Here is a 23,202-nt window from a genome sequence, read left to right as displayed (position 1 = left end):
TTTTTTAATGTAGTCAAAAAATTTTTTTTTTCAGTTTGCAGAAGACCTTTTGAAAAATGAGACAGTGGATTTTCCTGCTACGAAAGAGGATATCATCAAGCACAGGCTGCAAATCGCTGTCACTCTTCTCCTAGAGACTGGTGAGTAATAAGTTATCAGGGGATGTTTTAGCAATACAAATAATTGTCCTTATAATTGCTGTACAACATCTTATGCAGCTACCAGAATTATTCCATACTTACCTAAAAAGTATTAGAGTGAAAAATGAAGAATTATAGATGCATGCTCTGTGTTTTTTGTTTTGTTTCAAAGATGACCTGGCAGACATATGTCACTTCTGTGGGTCAGAAGGGCCTGAGACAGACTTGAGTTGGGTAAATCAAACTTAAGAAATGTGAAATGAAATACGTTTTGTTGTAAAGTTATCAAGAATTTTCTTGTATTGTTATGTTAGATTTTTCTATTCTATTGCTTCTATTTTACCTATGACTAACAAACATTCTATTATAATTTATCTCCACATGAATTACTGTATATTAAAAATATAACTATAATTGCACAAGAATGAAAATTTGCAGCCTCTTACCCAAAAATCCAAATAATTTGTTTTCCAGATTCAGTGTGACATTTGTTTGCGGTGGTTCCACCATGTGTGCGTTCAAGGCCCACCAACAGATGCCGCCTTCCTGTGTACTGCTTGCACTCCTTAGTTTTCTGTACATTATTTTTCTAGAGGAATTTATTCATTACATCTTGTTGTATTACATCACACCTTCCAAGTTTGTGTCTTATCTTTTTTATTTTGCTTGAAAAATAGCTTACAATATATTGATTAATAATACAATAATTGCAGATTAAAATAATTGATTGATTAATAAAATAATACTTGATATGTAAACAGCATGTCAAAAAAAAAAAAACCTAAGTTATTTTTTACATTCAAGTGATGAAGAAAGTGGATACAGTATCTACTGTGTGTATCCTATTATACATTAAAACTGAAAGTGTACTGGAGACTCACTTCAAGTTAAAGGAGAAGTTCACTTTTAAAATGAAAATTCTGTCATCATATAATCAACCTCATGTTGTTTCAAATAAGTATGAATATCTTTCTTCTGCTGAACAGAAAGTAAGATATTTAGAAGAATGTCAGTAACCAGGCAGTTTTTGGGTCCCATTGACTTCCATAGTATATTTTTTCCCTACTATGGAAGTCAATGGGACCCAAAAACTGCCTGGTAAATATCTTCCTTTCTGTTCATCAAAAGAAAGAAATTCATACAGGTTTGAAACAACATGAGGGTGATTATATGATGACAGAATTTCCATTTTAAAAGTGAACTTCTCCTTTAAGGCCTAAGCTTTAAGAATTCCTAGATGCAAAAGGGGGGTATAAGTGTTCTGGTGTGTGTAAGTGTTTGATGTTCATTTTATGGGTGGTGGGGGGCTTTCCTTGCTTTCTTCAGGCCAATGAAAGTGGAGACGTTGATAGGCCATCATCTGTGCATTATGGAGAGGGGATATTTTTATAGCAGGTTTAAAAACAGTCAGAAAAAAATCCAACTATAACTTAACTATAACTAAGAAATGTGTCCATATTCACTGCTGTTATTAGACACGATGTATAGTATTCACACAATAAAGCAATTAACGATAGGCCATCATCTGTTGATTTTTTTTTGCGGGGGGATACATATTTTGTCAGGTCAAAAATACGATCTGAAAAAATTTGTATCCCACTATAACTTTTGTCAGGAAACAAGAAATGTGTCCATATTCCCTGCTGTTATTAGACACGATGTATAGTATTCACACAATAAAGCACTTATGATAGGCCATCATCTGTTGATTTTTTTTTGCGGGGGGATACATATTTTGTCAGGTCAAAAATACGATCTGAAAAAATTTGTATCCCACTATAACTTTTGTCAGGAAACAAGAAATGTGTCCATATTCACTGCTGTTATTAGACACGATGTATAGTATTCACACAATAAAGCAATTAACGATAGGCCATCATCTGTTGATTTTTTTTTGCGGGGGGATACATATTTTGTCAGGTCAAAAATACGATCTGAAAAAATTTGTATCCCACTATAACTTTTGTCAGGAAACAAGAAATGTGTCCATATTCACTGCTGTTATTAGACACGATGTATAGTATTCACACAATAAAGCAATTAACGATAGGCCATCATCTGTTGATTTTTTTTTGCGGGGGGATACATATTTTGTCAGGTCGAAAATACGATCTGAAAAAATTTGTATCCCACTATAACTTTTGTCAGGAAACAAGAAACGTGTCCATATTCACTGCTGTTATTAGACACGATGTATAGTATTCACACAATAAAGCAATTAACGATAGGCCATCATCTGTTGATTTTTTTTTGCGGGGGGATACATATTTTGTCAGGTCAAAAATACGATCTGAAAAAATTTGTATCCCACTATAACTTTTGTCAGGAAACAAGAAATGTGTCCATATTCACTGCTGTTATTAGACACGATGTATAGTATTCACACAATAAAGCAATTAACGATAGGCCATCATCTGTTGATTTTTTTTTGCGGGGGGATACATATTTTGTCAGGTCAAAAATACGATCTGAAAAAATTTGTATCCCACTATAACTTTTGTCAGGAAACAAGAAATGTGTCCATATTCACTGCTGTTATTAGACACGATGTATAGTATTCACACAATAAAGCAATTAACGATAGGCCATCATCTGTTGATTTTTTTTTGCGGGGGGATACATATTTTGTCAGGTCGAAAATACGATCTGAAAAAATTTGTATCCCACTATAACTTTTGTCAGGAAACAAGAAACGTGTCCATATTCACTGCTGTTATTAGACACGATGTATAGTATTCACACAATAAAGCAATTAACGATAGGCCATCATCTGTTGATTTTTTTTTGCGGGGGGATACATATTTTGTCAGGTCAAAAATACGATCTGAAAAAATTTGTATCCCACTATAACTTTTGTCAGGAAACAAGAAACGTGTCCATATTCACTGCTGTTATTAGACACGATGTATAGTATTCACACAATAAAGCAATTAACGATAGGTCATCGATCTACACTCGTTTTTTGTGTACGTTAGGCTATGCCCCATTTATTTAAGTGCGCGGGCATTATTAAATGGTTTTGATAATAATTCACCGTGGAAGGGGGAGGGATTAAGAACAATTTAATATCCAAAGGCTGGTTGCTTTATGGGTGAAACGGTATATGGTCGTCTTTGCTTTTCAGTAACTTATGCCAATGTCAAATCAGTGCATCGATCGTAGCTATATAATAAAAGCCTTTATTGTGATAGATGTAGCTACCACGTGAGAGCTGGTTTTGCAAAACCTCGTCGATAAAACAACAATAGTAAAACGATAACTTAAATAATTTACGTGTTATAGATTAATTTACTTTGCTCAAACAATCCACGGCTCCTTTATTGCTGACTGCGTGCGCGCTACCGCGACCGGGGATACACTTCCTTTCAGGGGTAAGTACCTTGGCACGACACCGGAAAAAGAAAGAGAAAAAAAGGAAAGAGAAGGAAAAAAACACACACAAAAAAAAACAAAAAACACAGAAGTGCTAACGAAGGAGATCAGTCAAAACATAAACACTGCGGGCACGACCAAAAACGCGACGTTAAACTGCGGTGGTTTTTGGATCGCCCGTGCATGAGTGTGTCCAGGGCACATCTCCCTAATGTGTCGAGCTTTTGTTTGCGCGTGACTCGAAGGTGAAGGAAGGAAATCTGCGCAGAGGATTAACAAGTGCGGAGACTTTGGGCCTACAGTAGAGGTAACCGCTCGGTAGTTAGCTCTCCATTTTCTCGCTACGACCCATGTTTACATGTTGTCAGCTTGAGCCAGCACACATTACAGAGCCATTACTGACGCGTTGAACTCGTGTTTCTCCTGCACGACACATTACACAATATTTACTCGTCGGTACGTCTTTGTAATCTTGATAATATATCTCTCTTTGTTCAAAACTGAAGAGCTACAATTTGACTGCCTAGAGCCGTGCGAGCTTGCAAAAGTACCTAGCAGCTTTTCTATTTTTGAACAGGGTAATGCCACAAAAGCAGTTGCTAAGATTAGTTAGCACACTTGCTAGTCGCAGCCAGTTTACTGCGCACTGTCAAGTTGTTAATGTGGCATTGCCACTAATGCACGAACAGTACCAGGCTGCTATGTAAGTGTCGTTTGCAGTTGGACTCAGTTGTTACTGTACAAGGTAATGGTATGGGTATTGCGATTCGAGGCAGGTGTTTACCATGCAAGCAGGCTTATTTTGCCACCTTTAGCTGATGTCAGGGATCCTGTCAGCTCACTGGCTGGGTCAATCTGAGAGCTCATCACCTTTTAAATGTGTCAAAATGGCAATGATGTCTTTTTATGTTCATCGGTTTGAAGACTTGCATTTTGATTAGGACGCTAGTAATCACAGACTATAGGATATACCAACGTTAAATGATCTCTCAAGCGTTTCAATCAATTTGTAAGTGAAATATATTGTCTTAACATAATCCAGTGTAATTGAAGTAAGCTCTTTTGTCTTTTATTTCTTCAGGGTCTCTTCTGTTAGAAGAGACAGTCAGACAGAATGAGCGATACAGACGGCAAATCCAGTGTCCCAAATGGTGAGTAAACAACTTGTTTTAGCTTTCAGTTTACTGTCTTAATAAAGGAATAGTTCTCCCAAAACTGAAAATTATGTCCATGCGGAGTTACAAACCCATACTGTTTTCTTTCTGAGTGACATATAAAAGAAGATCTTAGACAGAATTCCCCATTCTCCGTATGAGGACAGTAAACAGTGTTTTATACTGCCAATGTTATCATCATATAATATTGTAAAAAATAGTCTGTCTTCTGAAGTCATATAATAACTTTGTGTGAGGAATAGACCAACATTTCAGTCATTATTAACTGATAATCTTCCCCTCTGTTGTAGCTGTATTTTGCTTCTGTATTTTTATGACTTTTATGGTACTTTACTGTCAGCATTCACTTCTGTTTTATGGTCAATAGTAGCACTGACAATATTCATAACATCTAATTTTGTGTTTCATGGAAGAAATAAAATAAAATGGGGTCAATACGGCAAGAGAGTGAAAAAAGTCTTGGGTGAAATACTCCTAATCTCTCATTATTCAAATTATGGCAAATACAGCTAATTCTTTTTGCCTGGGGCTTAATTTACCAGGTGGTTCTGATGATCCAGAACCTGGAGAAGGAAGAGGGGAAGCAGATACGTCTGCAGCGCCAGAGACCCAAACCAGTCCTGAGTCAGGTATGGAGTCCAAACTTTGTAATACACATTTCGGTTCATAAGTTTTGGGGTCAGTAAGTATCTCATGCTCATTTATTTGATCAAAAATACAGTAAAACCAGTAATATTGTTAAATAATATTATTACAATTGAAATAACTGTTAATAATATTCCTGTGATGACAAAGCTGAATGTTCAGCAGCCATTACTTCAGTCTTCAGTGTCACATGATCCTTTCAGAAATCAGTCTAATATGCTGATTTGGTGTTCATGATTTGTGCTGCTTAATTATTTTTGTGGAAACGGTGATAATTTTTTTCCACAATGAATATAACGTTTAAAAGAACAGCATTTCTTTGAAATAGAAACATTTAGTAACATTATAAATGTCTTTACTGTCACTTTTGTTTAAATTTAATCCATCCTCACTGAAGAAAAGTATTAATTTCTTTATAAGGAAAGTCTTCCTGACCCCAAGCATCACTTTGACTGTGATATATGTAAGCAATGCTCCACCAATTTTTCAAGTTCTCTCTTGACAGCAAATTTGAGTTCAGCTCCAGAGGGAAGTGAGGGTGGTCAGGACAGGCCCATGGCAGACTCTGAGCAGAAGCAGGAACTGGGAGAAGAGGAGGACACTGACAGCATGGATGGCAGTGGGCTGTACTCTCTCACTGAAGAAGGAGAGAGAGAGAGTGAGGGAGGAGGGAGGGGAAAAGATGAAAGTAAGAGATCCGCCAGGAAGAGGAATCGACCCAGCGGTGGTGCCACGCATCACTCTTCCAGTTCAGACGATGATGATGATGAAGAAGATGAGGAGGAGGATGACGTGGAGGAAGAAGACGAGCAAGCCATGGAAGCGTGGCTGGGAGCAGATCTGCGTGACCTGTGTCGTCCTTCATGGTGCGCGGTCCCCTCTCTCCGTGCCAGAGAGATCGGCCGTGATTCGCACCAGTTTGCGAGGAGGGTGTGTGGGGCGCGGGGTCTGTTGCAGAGGCTGGAACTGCAGGGCCGCCTGGAGAGACACACAGGCTGCGTGAACACCCTCCACTTTAACCCCTCCGGCACCCGTTTGGCATCCGGCAGCGATGACCTCCGCGTGGTGATCTGGGACTGGGCTCGCAGAAAGGCGGAGCTGGAGTTTGACAGCGGACATAAGAGCAATGTCTTTCAGGTGAGGAAGATCAGTTTAGCTGACTGCAGATGTCTGAAGCTCTAAAATATTTGCATTCCCAATTTAAACAGTGGCACATTGATGGGAAAACTTGGAGAGGCACAAGGCACAAAGAAAACCTTTTCTTGATGTTACTGAAGGTGACATTTAGGGCTTTTGAAACAAAAGCAAGGCTTGTTTCTTTGAGTCTTATTTTGACACTTGCTCAGGCTAATGTATGGGTAGTGTTTTATCAATACACTACTGTTCAAAAGTCTTTGTGCTCAATCTAGCTGCATTTTTATATATATATATATATATATGCGCGCAATTTATTCCTGTGATCCACAGCTGAATTTAAGAGCCATTACTCCATTATTCAGTGTCACATGATCCTTCAGAAATCATTCTAATACACTGTTATGGTGCTCAAGAAACATTTCTTATTATGATCACAGTTGAAAAAACGGTGTGCATGCTTAATATTTTTGTGGAAACAATGATAAAAAAAAAATATATATAAAAAAATCATAAAAGAAAATTGATCAGTTTTAATGCAATTAAAAAAAAACCTGACCCCAAACTTTTTAACGGTAGTGTTTTTTAGTGTATAGTATATCTTCACATTATTAATAACTAGATAAAAGCCACATCAATAGTTTAGCCCCAGTCCTGTTGGCTAACTTGACCGTACATTTTGTTCAACTTATTTGTGATTTCTTCAATTTGTGTTGGGTATGTTGGACAGAAACCTCTTTTTGTGTTCACCCTCTAAATGTGTTTTAAGTTCCTCTGAACATCTTAGTTTCAGATGACCAGAGAAAGATTTTAAAATGTAGAAATTTAAATCAGTGCCTCATCTAAATCACTCCTTATTATTTATTATTCTGTCCCCAGGCAAAGTTCCTCCCACACAGCGGTGACTCCACATTGGCCATGTGTGCCAGAGATGGACAGATCCGAGTGGCTGAGCTTTCTGCCACGCAGCGTTGCAAGAACACCAAAAGAGTGGCCCAGCACAAAGGTGCAGCTCATAAGGTATGATCATCCATAAAAGTTTTTGTATATTTGATATGAATAATAGATGACGGACTGAAGTTAATGATTAAGGTGTTTCAAGTTGTGGCTGTTATTCTGATGGGTGAATTAATTGTTCTGGACTCGTGTTATTTCAGTGGTTACCTCAAACCAAACCTGTGTAATCTGTGAGAGTTGGAGCTTTACAATCACACGGTCATTTATCAACAGTTGGGAACATCCGTCAACCAAACAGAATCAAGCATTCGAACATGCTGTGGTGCGAGAACAAAGAACATATTTCTGTGTATCAGAACTGAGGTCTATTGGTTTAGGGCAGTGGTCGGCAACACGGGCCAAAACTGGCCCGCCAGCAATAATATCTGGCCCACGCCCGCAGCCAGATTATTTTGATTGCGGCTGGTTCTGAAATAGATCTGTCATGACAGCAACAGTTAATCATAATCACTTCGTCTTTAGTGATTTTGCCTTCAAAATAAAAGTACGAGAACGTTTTTGTAGCAGTGTTTTATTTTGAGATGAATTGAGAGCTTTTAATTTGAAAAGTTCTGAGTCTGTGGATCGCTGCGTTGCAGATAAGACACACCAGCTTTGCATTCACAAAACTAGGTAGGATGAACGCTTCCGTTCTTCTTTGTATGCCCTATTTTTGCTGTCAACTTTCCTCTTTAGACTCTTTGATAGTGCCATTTTCTCTCAACAGCTAGCTTAAATGTTCACATCACTCTGCACACGACGTAATAGCGTACCTCCAGCACGCAAACAATAAAAAAAAATTCAGTTTAGTACGTGAGGATGCTAAAGAATAATTCTGAGTGTAAAAGTAGGCTACGTCAAATAATTATTACAATAAGTTAGGCTCCATTGTGTAACAAGCAAATTAAAATGATACAAATGTATTATTCACAATATGGAAAGAGGAAATAAAACATAGTTTGTTAAGAGCATGACTCAAACATGCAAATAATGGGCTTATTCAAGAGTTATTTTGATCCATTCCGCATCTCCTACATATGTGTGTTTTAGCAAGGCGGTCTGTGTTGCAAGTTGGTGAATGAAGATACTTGCCAGTTTACGTGTCACTACTGCTTTATTCATTTATCCAGTGTAAAACCCAGACACCGCCACACTTTTTGTCAATGACTGTCCTACTACAGGATTTAACACAGAGTAACAGCTCACTACCAGTTACAGAAGACATTGTAACAGTCTGTCACAGGCAATTCTAGTTGCATTTTTCATCAAATCATTTCCTAAATTATCCTTTGACCATGTTCTGAAAACTTTTTGCCCCGATGCCAAACTTACTTGCCGACCCCTGGTTTAGGGCAACATATAAACAGGATTTCACTCAAAGAGTGAGTCACATGTGAATGCTTGTGAAAAATAAGATTTTATTTTCTCAGCTTGCACTGGAGCCAGACTCTCCCTGCTCTTTCCTCTCCGCTGGTGAAGACGCAGTCGTGTTCGGCATTGACCTGCGTTTAGACAGACCTGCCAAGTGAGTGCAAAGTCATGTCACAAATGTCACAGACAGCTGCCCTAAGATTGGCAGAGGAAAAGAAAATCAGCTCTTCACCAGAGGGACAAAAGTGAACAGTATAGAAGTAATGCTATAAAACTATCTCATTTAGTAACATCATGGTATACTCTACAATTCAATTGTTTGGCATCAGTCATTTTTTTAATTAATACTTTTAAGCAATGGAAATGGGAATAAAGACATTTATAATGTTACAAAATATGTCAGTTTCAAATACAAATGCTTTTCATTCTATTCATCAAAGAATATTGAAAATATTTATCAGTTTCCACAAAAATATCAAGAAGCACAACAATTTTCAACATTTATAATAATAAGAAATGTTTCTTGAGCAGCAAATCATCATATTAGAATGATTTCTGAAGGATCACGTGACACTGAATACTGGAGTAATGATGCTGAAAAGGGATAAATTACCTTTTTAAAATATATTAAAAGATCAAATATAAGCCACCTTGGTGAGAATTTTTGTAATAACATTAAAAAAATTGTTTTTACCGACTCCAAACTTTGAATTATATTGTATACACTTCAGCATTCTAATAGCAAGTAATAGACCCACTTTATTGGAGATAAATTGGTTGTACTAATGTGATCTCTCTTCACATTTACTATAAAACATCACATATCTGGGTTAGCAATCCTAGGATTGCTTCCGATTGTCATATTTTTTTCAGACATATCCCTCCCCCCCCCCAGCAGCTCAAATTTGAATGTGTTTGATATTCGCTTGCCACATTTCCTGATCCAGTTCCCATTTTCTTCTCTTATTTTCTTTTCTGTGCTACAAAAATAAAAATGACAAAAAGGTTAACAATGAAAATAAATCTGCTATCCTGAAGAAAATAACATATTTGGTTACATTACAGAAACCATAATCTTTTAACAACCAGATTCCTCTTTACTGGCATCATGGAAAAACTATCTCTTTACACTCAAACTTATAACAATGTTATTTAACTCATTTAGGTGGGTTTGGAGTATTAAGTCTGCATTGTTTTAGACCATAGAATGGGTGTGATTTCATATGATACACTCTTGTTCTATATGAAGAATTCAATAATTGTTATTTTTTATTCGCTCAGCAAACTGGTGGTGGTGAAGGAGAGCGAAAAGAAGGTTGGGCTGTATACCATTTTCGTGAACCCAGCCAACACGCACCAATTTGCTGTGGGTGGTAGAGACCAGTATGTCAGGTGAGACAAACATCTTCACTGACGTGTCGTCGCCTCCTTTGCACCAAAGTCATGCTTCTGTGTATGTCTGTAGTTTTATGAGTATTATAAGTTTTGAAATCATGTCTTAACATCTAACGTTGTTTTATATCACAAGCTGCTTCTGATGCAATTGTCAAACTTTATACCTGTTGCAATTGTTTCTCCAGTGGCACATAACTCTTGTACTGCATCACTGTTTCTCTCTCTTCCTGTTTTTATATGTGATAGGATCTATGACCAGAGAAAGATAAATGAACACGATAATAATGGTGTGCTAAAGAAGTTTTGTCCTTCTCACTTGGTGGCCAGCGAGTCCAAAACAAATATCACCTGTTTAGTGTACAGCCATGATGGCACAGGTAATAAGTAAACTTATACCCTTAACTTATGACCCTTTTATGGTTTCATGGCTTTGATTAAAAACGTTACGTGTTATATTATCTGTTGTAGCAACATTCAAAGTGTGTCATGATTGAACTGTCTTTCAGAACTGCTGGCAAGTTACAATGACGAGGACATTTACCTTTTCGACTCCAGCCACAGTGATGGGGCTGATTACCGTAGAAGATACAAGGGTCACCGCAACAATGCTACCGGTACTTGTCTCAAACCTGAATGCTTTCATTTGATTTAATTGCAATATAAGGCATGTATCACATTTTGCATGCATGTTATAACCAATATAGATTCAGTTTTTGTGAAACCATTTCCCCCTTTTTTTTCTCTTTCCATCTGCTATTGGAAAATCCAGTGAAGGGGGTTAACTTTTATGGTCCCTGTAGTGAGTTTGTTGTCAGTGGCAGTGACTGTGGACACATCTACTTGTGGGATAAGAACTCTGCTCGTGTGGTTCAATTTATGGAGGGAGACCGGGGAGGAGTGGTAAGACCCTGTCACTTGACTAATCTAGACTAGAACCTTTAACTTCTGGTTTACAAATTGATAGAAGTGTAAGTGTAAAAATATTTTCTTTCTATGTTCAGGTGAACTGTCTGGAGCCACATCCTCATCTTCCAGGTTTAGCCACCAGTGGTTTGGACCATGATGTGAAGCTGTGGGCGCCCACTGCTGAGAATCCCACAACACTAAAGGGACTTAAAGAGGTACATACTATGCCACAGAAGATATGTTTCCATATAATGCATATGACATGAAGTGTAGTGCTCTTATTTGTGTCGGATTTACACTACTGAACAGAAGTTGAAGTTGGGTGAGGGGGTTTCTTTTTTTCTTTTTAAGTCTCTTATGCTTACCAAGGCTGCATTTGTAATAAAAACAGTAATATGAAATATTATTAAAATTGAAATAACCATTTTCTATTTTAATATATTTCAGGATGTAATTTATTCATGTGATGGCAATGCTGAATTTTCAGTAGATTTTCAGGATTCTTTGAATAGAAAGTTCAAAAGAACAGCATGTGTTTGAAACAGAAATCTTTTGTAACACTGAGTCTTTTAATGTCTTAAAAATAAACCTCAAAATAGTTATTTTAAATTTTAATAATGTTCACAGTATTACTGTTTTACTGTATTTTTTTATCAAATAAATGCAGCCTTGGTGAGCGTAAGAGACTTTCAAAAACATTTAAAACTCTCTTAAACGGTAGTGTAGCTAATAAATATTTTGTTAATGCAACAAAATATAAATGTTTGTCATTTTATTGTGGTTGTTTAGATAATGAAGAAGAACAAGCGAGAGCGTGATGAAGACAGCGTTCGTCATGGTGACCAGTATGACACACAGCTCCTCTGGTTCCTGATGAGACACATGAGAAACCGAAGACCTCAGCGGGTGAGAATTTGCTCTTCTAACATATTTTTCATTACTAATATATATAAGTCTTATTGGCTTGACTATGTAGTTCATTTCAATATACTTAAGATATAGTGCCATATTCTTTGTGCAAAGGAACATGCTGCTGTATGAAATCAAAATCACTCAGATGAAAGTGTTTTTGTTCGCTTCTACACTTAACATACATAAAACTGGAAACCATAAATAGAATATAGGGCTGCTCGATTATGGTAAAAATCATAATCACGATTATTTTGGTCAATATTGAAATCACAATGTTTTTTTGTTTTTTTTACACAATTGTTGGTGGGTAATATAATCAAAGTCTTATTTCATGATACGAGTCATTTAAAATATCAGTGAAATTTCACAATTATCGATACTTCAGCAAAAACTAATACTAGGTGAACTAATGTAGGTAAAAGGTTCTCAAAACAGTTACAGAAGAGAAGTAAACGGTCAGCAATACAGTAAGAGCAAAGGAACTAATTACAAACAAAAAGGACACAGAAATAAAAAGAACAAAAGTACAAATTAAATAAACTGTGCTTTAGGTTTTTCAGGAAGATGTACTTTCAGTGGTATTCAGGTAAGGAATAGCCTACAACAGAAATTGAATAAAGTAATAAAAATGTAAAATAGCACTGCTGTATACATTAAAGGTGCATTAAGCAACTTTTCATGTTAAAAATACCCGTTTTTCTAACCCATACATGCTTAAACAATTGCCTGATGGGCTGAATGAGCCCTTTTATGATCACTGCGATTGCCTCTATAATCCTGTACAGTAAAATAAATAAGAGGGATTCGGGACGGAATCGACTGGGCGTGACGTCATGCGCGTTCACGCTCACCTGGCTAAGTCTGGCAGGTTTGTGTATTCGCCGCCATTATCCGCATCAGCGAAGACAACTCAAGCGACTTTTGCAAAAGTAGAAGATGGATTCAAAGAGACCGGCTTCTAGTTCATCCCAAACCCCAACGCAAACTCCACGTAACCGCGTGCACAACTCTGGTTGCAGTTTCGCGTGTCGCCAGAAGGGGGCATAGTTCTGCAAAAACTCAGAGACTTGCGCAATGCACCTTTAAATATAGACTAATCCTTATTAAAACTACAAAAGTTGTTCATTCAACAGCAGTGAGTGATTTTATCTTTGTCTTTTGTTGTTTGATTAACATTAATGACTGCTGCAGGTTTATTAGGCTGCTGTCACTTTAAGAGCTGCACGGATCCAATATTGCTGATATACACATGCGTTTTACTTTCTCAATTGTTGACATTAATTTAAGACATAACCGACTGTTTTTTACGAGGATACTCGCCAAAATGGCATTTCAACATAAGTGTGTGTTGGCTATTTGACTGTTTAGGCATGTATCTGAAGCCCATAGTATACTTTGCTTATGTGCGTTCCGCCACCTTCCCGGAGTGCACACACAGAAAGTCGCCATGGGAACAGTATCTTTTTTCGTGGCATAATGTGCTTTTAATAACACTGTTTAATATCAAGCACATCCTGCAGTTTAGCAACACTCACTTATCCAGGTAATTTGGATGTTAATTTTGGCTTCAGGAGGAAAGAAAGTGCACCGCTGTGAAGGAAAGTGAAAGTGTATTGGACAGAATGCGGCAGAGGCACAATAATAATTTTACCTTGATTATCTTGTTTTCTAAATCGTTGGAAGCCAAATCAGAAATTATTTATGATTAATCGCACAGCCCTAATAGAATGGCCTCATAATGGTTGGTTTGTCTGACAGAAAAGAACTTAGCCTCATGCTCCATGATCTGATTTCTTCATAGCCATTCATAAACTGTACACTGAAAGCTTTCTCAACGTTTTTGCCCCTTTTAGGCCCGGCGAGGGGAGGGAGGAGAGGGCGACACAGACGAATCCTGGAGCTCCCCAGATTCCTCTGATGAAGAAGATGGAGGGCCAGACCATGTGCAGTGCATGTCCTCCTGAGCCACACACCTACACACACACACACACACACACAATTTGCCATATATTTAAGCACATACATGCTAGTAACACACTGGTACACAAATAGACACTGAAAGGCCAGCAACACACCCACACATAGCTTTATATACACATACACACAGTGTGAGGGAGAGGGAAACGATTGTCAAAATCTGGCTTTATGCTCCACACACACACACACACACACACACACTCACACAGAGACATTACTAGGGGAAGAACTGATACTGAGATTCATATTTTTATACATTTGCAACCACACACACGCAATTAACCACTCTGATTTTATGCAAACATGGACACAGACAAATTTCATTCCCAGTTTTACAGCGTATCACACGGAAGACCACAGCCGATGATCGAGAAATATCGCCTCTACTGTTTTGCTGCCTTAGTTTATCAGCAACCAAGAAGCAGCGTTTTTTCTGCAGCAGTCGTGAGGCGCAGAAGAGGACATTTCTCATCTGTGCTGTAGAAAACAGGCCCACTTCAAGCTTTTCTTTCACAGCGACGTGTTCAGTGCATGATGGGACAGTGCGGACACTCAAAGCCAGTCCTTTTGCAGATTACTGAGATGATGAGTGTTACTTATTCAAAAACAGCACCATCCTTCACTCTCCTCTTCAGTTTTCTCCAGTGATCTGAACTGCCTCTGTCTCCAAGACTGAGCTGACGTTTGTTATTTTTGGACTGCAATCTTTGTCTTTTTCATCGCATTGATAGACCGGTCTTGTCTTTGTTCTCTTCTCCTGTGTGTGTGTGTGTGTGTGTGTGTTTTCTGAAGCCAGGCGCGGCAAATTTTCTTGAGGTCAATAATGCTCTCTTAGATCTGACTGAAGACACAGAGGATGAGCCAGAGCTACTTAATCTGGTTTTAGAGCTGGCTGTTTTTCTCCGTTCCTCTCTCCCATGCTACTGAGTGCACTTTAATCAGGGATCTGCTTTGAGTTTTGAATCTCTAAGACGAGTGTGCGCTTAGGGGGCATGCAATACTTGGATTAAATGTGTTTATTTAGCTAATTTAGTTGTTTTTGCCCTGCAATTCCCCAAATTTATCGTGGACTTTTAAATTGAACACAGAGATTTGACACCAGCTCTTTGGTTTTTGGTTTTGCACTTGGGTGGAGATGACTTGGAGTTCTTGAAGAAATTTCAAAAGGCTACAAATGTAACTCTCCATGGACTGCTTTCGTCTTCTCAGCCCTGTCCCGTAGAAATTGAGAGAAAAGACGACGACGTGCTCAGATCCAGTGATTTGTTGAATCCTTGTTTCTTCCTCTGTCTTTTGTTTGAATATACATCCTTGAGATCTTTGCCTAACTAGGTGGAAAGGATCAAATGTAGCAGGATGTTCCATGTTTGCCTGAAGAACCCACTAAGCCCTTGCAACCCATTTTTCATAAAAATGGTGGCTGTTCTTTGTCAGTATTTGGATTCAGCTGGTTAAGAGCAAACATGGATGGACTGTGACCCTTTTGCAACTTGCATGTTGAAAAGAATTATGGGTCAAGGGCAGGGGATGTAAAGCACGTGTGGGGGTACGCAGGGAGGGGTAAGAAGCTTGAATTACTTTGCCCCCTTTTTCCTTCTTCTTTTGTAAGGGGAATAAAGTCTCAACTTTTCTCTTTTTGTATGAGAAGAATAACTTAAATGACTAGATGTATATACAAATATATAAAGATATTATATATATATATAAATAAATATTAAATACATGTAAAAATCACCATCAACCATTACTCTTTCAAAGGGTGTCTAAATTGAATTGGTATTGATGCAGAGATTTATATTGTATAAGACAAAATACTTTTAAATGAATGAAACAGTTTTTTTGGATTACAACCCTAATTGTCACTGAAGTAAAAAGCATTTTCTCATTCTCACTTGTCTGCTCAAAATGTCTGTCCTGTCACTGGCATGTATTTTTCTCTTCTTTTTTAGGGTTTTCATCGGAGTTATCCCACCGCTGCCTAATGTTGTGTTCTTTCAGTTCGGTTCAGACAACATGTATGATTTGTGCAGTAAAAAAAAAAAAAAAAAGAGAGATAAATCTGTTCTTTTGTTTCTGACCAAGTGCCTTATTATTTCAAGTGCCTTCATTTACTGTAAATACTGGAGGAATTTATTTTCCGTGCAACTAATTTCAGGCCGTCATGCCATGTAATCATAGTTTATATAATTATTGCTATTTAATTAGTTGTACGTGTGGTTGCATATAAACTTGTTTTCTCTTTCACTATTTGTGCATCCTGAAACAAATATTCTATTAAATAATTGATTTCCACAAATATAACAAAATTGTGTAATAGGGGACATGCCATGTACAGGCATAAGATTTGATTAATTGGCATAAAATCTAAAATGTTATAAACCGTAGATATTATGGTAACACTTTACAAGAAGTTCTCTTTTTTATTTATTTAATGCATTTGCATGATATCAACTCAGAATAAGCTTTTTTTTTAAGCATTTATTAATGTTAGTTAATAAAATACAGTTGTTTACATTAGATCACAGTTCCTAATGTTAAGAGATATAACTTTTGATTAAAAAAAGTAAATTAACATTAACTAAAATGAATATATGTTGTAAGTATCGTTCATTGTTTTGTTCGTGTTAATAATGTAGCTAACTTCCTTGCTGTAAAGTGTTACCGATATTATTACACTAGTGCTGTTGTCTCTGCTATAGTAGTCATATTTAGGTCCTGATTTTAATGTTCCTTTTTCAGTTGCTGTTTGAGCAATCAGCATTAAGGCATCCTTTTTCAGTTGCTGTTTGAGCAATCAGCATTAAGGCATCAGAAAATTGTGAAACTTAAGCAAATAAATTTCACGAAAATATAATTTGGACTGACACTCTTTATGAAAACGTAAAAATGAAATTAAACTATACCCAAAGAAGCCGCCTTGCCTTCTTTGAACATCATTTGTTTAAGAATACAAGCTTAAAGTGAGTGGAGTTTACTTTTTTTTTTTTTTTTTTTTTACATGCATAATTAAAATTCTTCTGGCCTGTTTGATTTTCAGTCAGATTTATTCTGCATTGCTTTTTAGGACCATGATTTTAGGTAGGATGGGGTAAGATGGCTTACTTTGAAAATAGTATATAGCTGTAACTGTAACACATTTAGGCATAAGTTTAGCATGATGCATCAGCCAGTGTGTTGTTATAGGAAATAAATAGAAATATTTCCTAATTTAGTTGTTATAGCACAAATTTGAAATTATTAAAAGAGGGTTAAGATGGCCTCCTACCTGGGGTAAAAAGCCTATCTTTGATTAACTTTATATATAAATAAAGTTAATATATATAAACCGATGACAGACAAAACAGAATCCCAGTAAAAGAGTCATCTGAAAGGTAAAGTTATTCTGTGACTTTATGTATAGGCATATTTTAATATTTACATATTTAATTACCCATATTTTAATTAACGATATGTCGGACATATCAACATTGTTGTGTCCACAAATCTATTAACAAATAGGTACCAAAAAAACAACAACGTTGATGTTGAACAAAATACAATGTCATAGATAACTATTTTCCAGAGACACAAAATGAGATCAATCTCAAAACTGTTTCGGAAATTAAAAGATAGCGTAACCATTCATCAAAAGTGCTGAGATGAGATTTTGTGCCATCTAATGTCAGGAGAAAAACTTAAGGCCTAGGCTACTACTAATTCCAGACATTCATAACCCTGAAAAAAGAAACAAGTGTAGGATAGAGCACTCAAGCACACATGAGGGGAGAGAGAGAGAGAGAGAGAGAGAGAGAGAGAGAGAGAGAGAGAGAGAGAGAGAGAGAGAGAGAGAGAGAGAGAGAGAGAGAATGTGTGAAGGGCGCGCAATGCGACTCCAAAAAGGTCATGCTTCTTTCAAAATACAAGCCCTTACTCGCGCAACTGCGGCTTAAAAAAACACGCCACCACTTAACTTAACATGCAACTTAATAGAGCGTTTCTTGATATTTTATGAACACTGGGCAGGCCAGCGTTACGGAGTTTAGACGAGAAGAAGGGCTTATAAAAATAAATAAAACATATAAAACATATGACTTTAAACTTGAAAAATGTGCGGCCAGCTTTATGTCGTAGCAGATTGACTGCTCGCGGCGAATTCACAGTTGTTGCTTTTTTGCAGGCACTTTAAGATTAGTCCTTCTTAAATAACACATTTTAAACTTTTGGTGAGTAAGCTATAGTTTTTTATTTTAAATCAACAATGACCTTTGCATATTTTTCGTGCATTTGCAGAAATATCCGTTATACCTCCGGTCAATGATCGAGGCCCTGTTTGTCCTCTTTGTCTACTTCGAGGATTTTCTATTACATTTCATGAATTAGAATTTCTGCCACGTGTGTTGAGTCATAATGCCTTGCATAAGTGATTTAATCAAAGAAACCAAACCGCGTTCGTGAGTGTTAAATGGGAATATTCAAACTCGATTGTGGTCGATATCGCGACCACAATGAATGAATGAAGGAGGCGCTTTACTATGTAACGTTACTGCTACAACGTTACACCCAAAGCGCTTATAATCATGTCGGACTCTCTCCTCACCACCACCTGGGTGATGCGACGGCAGCCACAGAACAACTGTGTTGTTGTTGTGTATATATGGATATGTGGAGAGGAGAGAGGGTGATAACTGATAAGATTAAGAACCCAAATTGCAGCTCTCTGGGCGCGCTGGCTTTTTCAGGTCAAAGTTAACGATGTTTATCATCGCGGGAATCTGTTGCATCACTTTTTTTTAAATGATGAAACTAAATGTTTGCTAGATTTAGCCGTTAAAACATACTTTTTTCTTTACGCCCCCCTCCCCCCTTTTTTATAATTAATTTTTACTTTGAATTCCACTGATAGAATGTTCGCCTAATGACCATAATACTGAATTCTGATTGGTCATCTTTCTTATGTGTATTTAAACACTGAACCTAGATCTATTTAAAACAATTTAAAATGTTGATTAAAACAAAACTAGCCTTGTCCAGATGTAATGTGGTGTGTTTTTGTTCTCTCAGTGTTACTTTTAGGAGCCAAGACCCGCTCACTGGTTGGGGTGTTGGAATTGTTGCTTTGGCTGAGAGTAATCTGCACTTTGGGCTATTCCCATTGCCAAACGGACGACTGCCCTGCAGTAACACCATGGAGTGAGTCACAGTCATCAACAGTTTCTTTCAATGTCTAATATCATATGTGGTTTCTGTGTATTAATTATTGAGGAATAGTATTGTCCTCTTTGGGTTTATAGTCTAACCAGATCATCCACAAATTAGCAAATGCATGCCTCAGCAAGTGGCAAAAAAAAAAAAAATACTGTACTAGATGTCTTAAAAGTAGGACAGGCTCAATTTTGCTAGCTTTCCCCTTGAAAATATACTCATTTCCTTCCTTATGTCTCCTTTCACTGCCCTAGTCGTTCGCCCAGCGCTAGTCAGCTGATTGCCAGCAACGTCACAAATAAGACAGACCCACGGTCGCTGAACTCAAGGGTCTTCATTGGAAACTTAAACACTATGCTGGTTACCAAGGCAGATGTTGAAGCTATTTTTAGCAAATACGGCAAGATTGTTGGCTGCTCTGTGCACAAGGGCTACGCTTTTGTCCAGTACGTCAACGAGAGGACCGCACGAGCGGCTGTTGCAGGAGAGGACGGCCGGATGATCGTTGGACAGGTGCTTGGTGAGGACATAAAACAATCTGGTACTATCTTATTTTATCTTATCTTATATATATTTTTTTAATTGAACAATTGCCTTGTCTTTCAATCAGATATTAACTTGGCAGGAGAACCCAAACCTCACAGGCCAAACACGTCAAAACGATCAGCTGGAGATATGTACAGGTAAGGAATACATTTGTTCTTATTTTTATATTCACCCATTTTAATGTTTTATTCCAATAAGCCAGTGTTGTTGTTGTTGTTGTTGTTAAAATCTCTATTTTTCTAAAGTCTCTCCAGCAGTAGTTCTGGTTTTGAGGTTGATTATGATTTCCAGAGAGAATACTTTGACAGGTAAGATCTCTTTGCCAGTGGGTATTTATAAAAATGTGTGCACTTTTTGCTGACACCTCAATCTCTTTGTGTTGTACAGAATGTATTCATATCCTTCCCGTGTGCCCCCGCCACCACCACCTCCTCTGTCACGGGCTGTGATCCCTTCCAAACGTCCACGGGTCAGTATGAGTGGGGGAACCAGCCGCCGCACCAAGTCCAGTTTCTCAACTGCTTCCAAGAGCAGCCAGCGGACATCCTCTCGAGCCCGTCAGTCCCTTTTCTTTATTTTCACTCTATAGAGTGGTTTGTTTAAAGGGATAGTTCACCCAAAATGAAAATTCTGTCATTAATTACTCACCCACGTCATTCCAAACCTGTAAGACTTTCGTTCATCTTCGGAACACAAATGAAGATGTTTTTGATGAAATCTGAGAGCTTTATGTCCCTCCATCGACAGCTACGCAACTGACACTTTGACGCTTCAAAAAGTTCATAAAGAGATCGTAAAATTAATCCATATGAATTGAGTGGTTTAGTCCAAATTTTCTGAAGAGACATGATCGCTTTATATGCTGAGCAGATTTAATTTAGGCTTTTATTCACATAAAAGCATTCATCAATTCACACATCAGTTGTGGTAAACGAAAGCTCAAGCATGTTCTCCTTAAGTGTGAGAACCAATGAGGTTCATTCTCGTGTTATGCAGCACGTTTGAGCTTCCACAAGCAGGTTCGGTTAAGCTTCTGTTTATGTTTGCTGATCCGATGTTTATACGTAAATAAAAGCCTAAATTCAATCTGTTCATCATTTAAAGCGATTGTCTCTCTTCAGATAATTTGGACTAAACCGCTCAATTAGTTTTACGATCTCTTTATGAACTTTTTGAAGCTGCAAAATGGTAGCTGTCAATGGAGAGTACAGAGCTGGCTCAAATTTTAGTAAAAAAAAATCTTCATTTGTGTTCCGAAGATGAACAAAAGTCTTACGGGTTTGGAACAAAACAAGGGTGAGTAAATGATGGGTAAACTTACCATTTAATCCACCAGTGACAAATATGTTAAATACATTTTGGTTGATTTGTTTTTATTATTATTAATTTTTTTTAAATGTACGTTAACATTGCATTTTTTACTTTATTTACTTTTTAAAATCATTTACTCATTTTACATTTTTGACCTTGGTTGGCTTGTCAATTGGTACATGCATTCAGGGAATTCTTTTTCTTTCAGTAAAAGCAGATGACCTACAAACAATTAAGAGAGAGCTTTCTCAAATCAAACACAAGGTTGACTATCTGCTGGAGAGTCTGGACAGGATGGAGAAAGACCACAGCAAGAAATCTGGTAAAAGTGTTCACGGTTTCCCCCTGAGTTTCTGCAGCAGGTTCACCATACATGGCCTTCAAATGGGCCCCGAAAATAATCAATCCATAGTATTTGTCAAAAATAATACATTTTAAAATACCATTACATCAAAACTTTTTTTTGTATGCACAAGGAGTCTGACAACAGCTGGTATGCTCCACACAGAGATCTGATATCACCATCGAGTCTATCTATGATTACACGAAGAAACAGAAAAAAACTGAGACCAGTTTTTCAGAAGAACTGTGGCAATGTATCCAAGATGCTTGAAGAAACGGACCTCCAAAGATACCTTAAAAACTATGTGCAAATCTGTTTTAAACACAAAGGGTGGTCACACCAAATATTGATTTGATTTAGTTAACACAAGTTAATTGATCAATAAAACCCACATTATTTTTGAAAGCATCCTCACTTTACAGCATTTTTACACGAGTGCCTAAAAGTTTTCACAGCTTTGGATGTAAGTTTCTTCAAGCGTCTTGGAGACGTTGCCACAGTTCTTCTGGTTTTAGTCTTTCTCAGTTTTTTCTGTTTCTTCATGTAATCACAGACAGACTCGATGATGGTGAGATCTGATCTCCGTGTGGAGCATATTGGCTGTTGTCAGACTACTTGTACATACAAAAATCTCACTGGATTACAATTAATGGCAAAATGAACGTTTGGAAATGTAAACTGATATTTCCTACAGACTCACTACAGCAAAAGTTATAAATAACTGGCTTAAAACCATTTTTGGGGGGTGAAAATACTAGCGTTCCTATGTATGTGTGTGTTTATATTTATTGTATGTTCATGTTTTTTTTTTTTTTACATCAGAGGGGAAGAGTGTGAAGGCAGAAGTGGGTGAGGCTTCCTCCCTGCAGCATTCCAGCAAGAAAGACAGAGAGAGGGAAGAGCAAGAGATAAACGATTCTGAGGAGGAAAGAGATCTGTTGGAGGAAGAGGAGGAGGTTTGTGAAAATGAATCTATTTGCATTTATGATTATGGATGTTAAGATTATGTTTAATTGGTGCTGAATTAGTGAGGACATGATTTGAGTAAAGAGGTCTAATATTCTTAATGTTGTTTGGGTCTCTAAGATTTGTTTCCAACTATAGTTTCATACAAACTTTTTTCTTTTTTTTTTCTCTCTCAGGTTAAAAGCCAGGAAGGAGAGAATGAAGAAGAGGAGGAAGAGGAGGAAGAGGGTGAGCATGTGGAAGGGGAAGATGGCGACAGCGTTAATGGCGACGACTCATAGGCTGTTTTAAACCCCATGGATTTCAGACACCCACTCAAAATTCAGCCCTTTCAGTTCTTTTGAAAGGTTGAAGCCAGTCTTTAAAAGATTTGTCTATAGATGCCTGCACACTTATAATAACTGACACTACAATTACATCAGTTTCACTGATGTCAGGTTATTTTTAATGTAAGCATGACAACTTTTCAGGCTTTTGAAGTCCCTTAACCTTGATGAAGACAAACTTTTGTTTTCAAACAACAGAAACGATGACATTCTCCAGTTATTCCTATTAATTCTGGGTTTTTATTTTTCACTATCAGAATATGTCCATTATGCATTCTCAGAGTGAAACTGGCCTGTTCCCTGTTTGCCCTGTGTCTCTATGGGAATTTTCTTTCTGTGAACAAAGGTAAAATTTGTATTTTTAAAGGGAGAAACTTGAGTGGCTCCTCTACAGAGAACCAACAAGCTTCCATGAAACATCTATGTTTGTATTTACCTGTCTTTTTTATATCACCCTGTTTCAGAATAATTCTACAGGAAAGTTTCAATAAAATATTAAATTAAAT

At 37.3% G+C, this 23,202-nt stretch overlaps 2 protein-coding genes across 2 annotated transcripts; both read left to right on the top strand.

Annotated features, from left to right (window-relative positions):
* Window positions 1-3,544: 3,544 nt before the first annotated feature.
* On the top strand, window positions 3,545-14,148 carry dcaf8 (DDB1 and CUL4 associated factor 8). The gene is made up of 13 exons (XM_084412650.1): window positions 3,545-3,819; window positions 4,594-4,663; window positions 5,230-5,316; window positions 5,838-6,469; window positions 7,346-7,486; window positions 8,893-8,987; window positions 10,115-10,225; window positions 10,475-10,605; window positions 10,735-10,842; window positions 10,998-11,128; window positions 11,230-11,349; window positions 11,924-12,040; window positions 13,900-14,148. The coding sequence occupies exons 2-13, from the start codon at window positions 4,627-4,629 to the stop codon at window positions 14,008-14,010; spliced, it is 1,821 nt and encodes a 606-aa protein (XP_084268776.1). The 5' UTR covers window positions 3,545-3,819; window positions 4,594-4,626; the 3' UTR covers window positions 14,011-14,148.
* Window positions 14,149-17,945: 3,797 nt separating this feature from the next.
* Window positions 17,946-23,201, top strand: LOC311292844 (heterogeneous nuclear ribonucleoprotein C). The gene is made up of 9 exons (XM_084412653.1): window positions 17,946-18,225; window positions 19,064-19,192; window positions 19,459-19,724; window positions 19,815-19,887; window positions 19,996-20,058; window positions 20,138-20,307; window positions 21,270-21,383; window positions 22,227-22,360; window positions 22,547-23,201. The coding sequence occupies exons 2-9, from the start codon at window positions 19,188-19,190 to the stop codon at window positions 22,649-22,651; spliced, it is 930 nt and encodes a 309-aa protein (XP_084268779.1). The 5' UTR covers window positions 17,946-18,225; window positions 19,064-19,187; the 3' UTR covers window positions 22,652-23,201.
* Window position 23,202: the final 1 nt, after the last annotated feature.

This window comes from Rutilus rutilus (assembly GCF_951802725.1).
Source record: "Rutilus rutilus genome assembly, chromosome: 6".
In the NCBI taxonomy this organism is placed as follows: domain Eukaryota; kingdom Metazoa; phylum Chordata; class Actinopteri; order Cypriniformes; family Leuciscidae; genus Rutilus; species Rutilus rutilus.
Note: the sequence above shows the minus strand (reverse complement) of the source record. Positions and strands in the feature narration are given on the sequence as shown.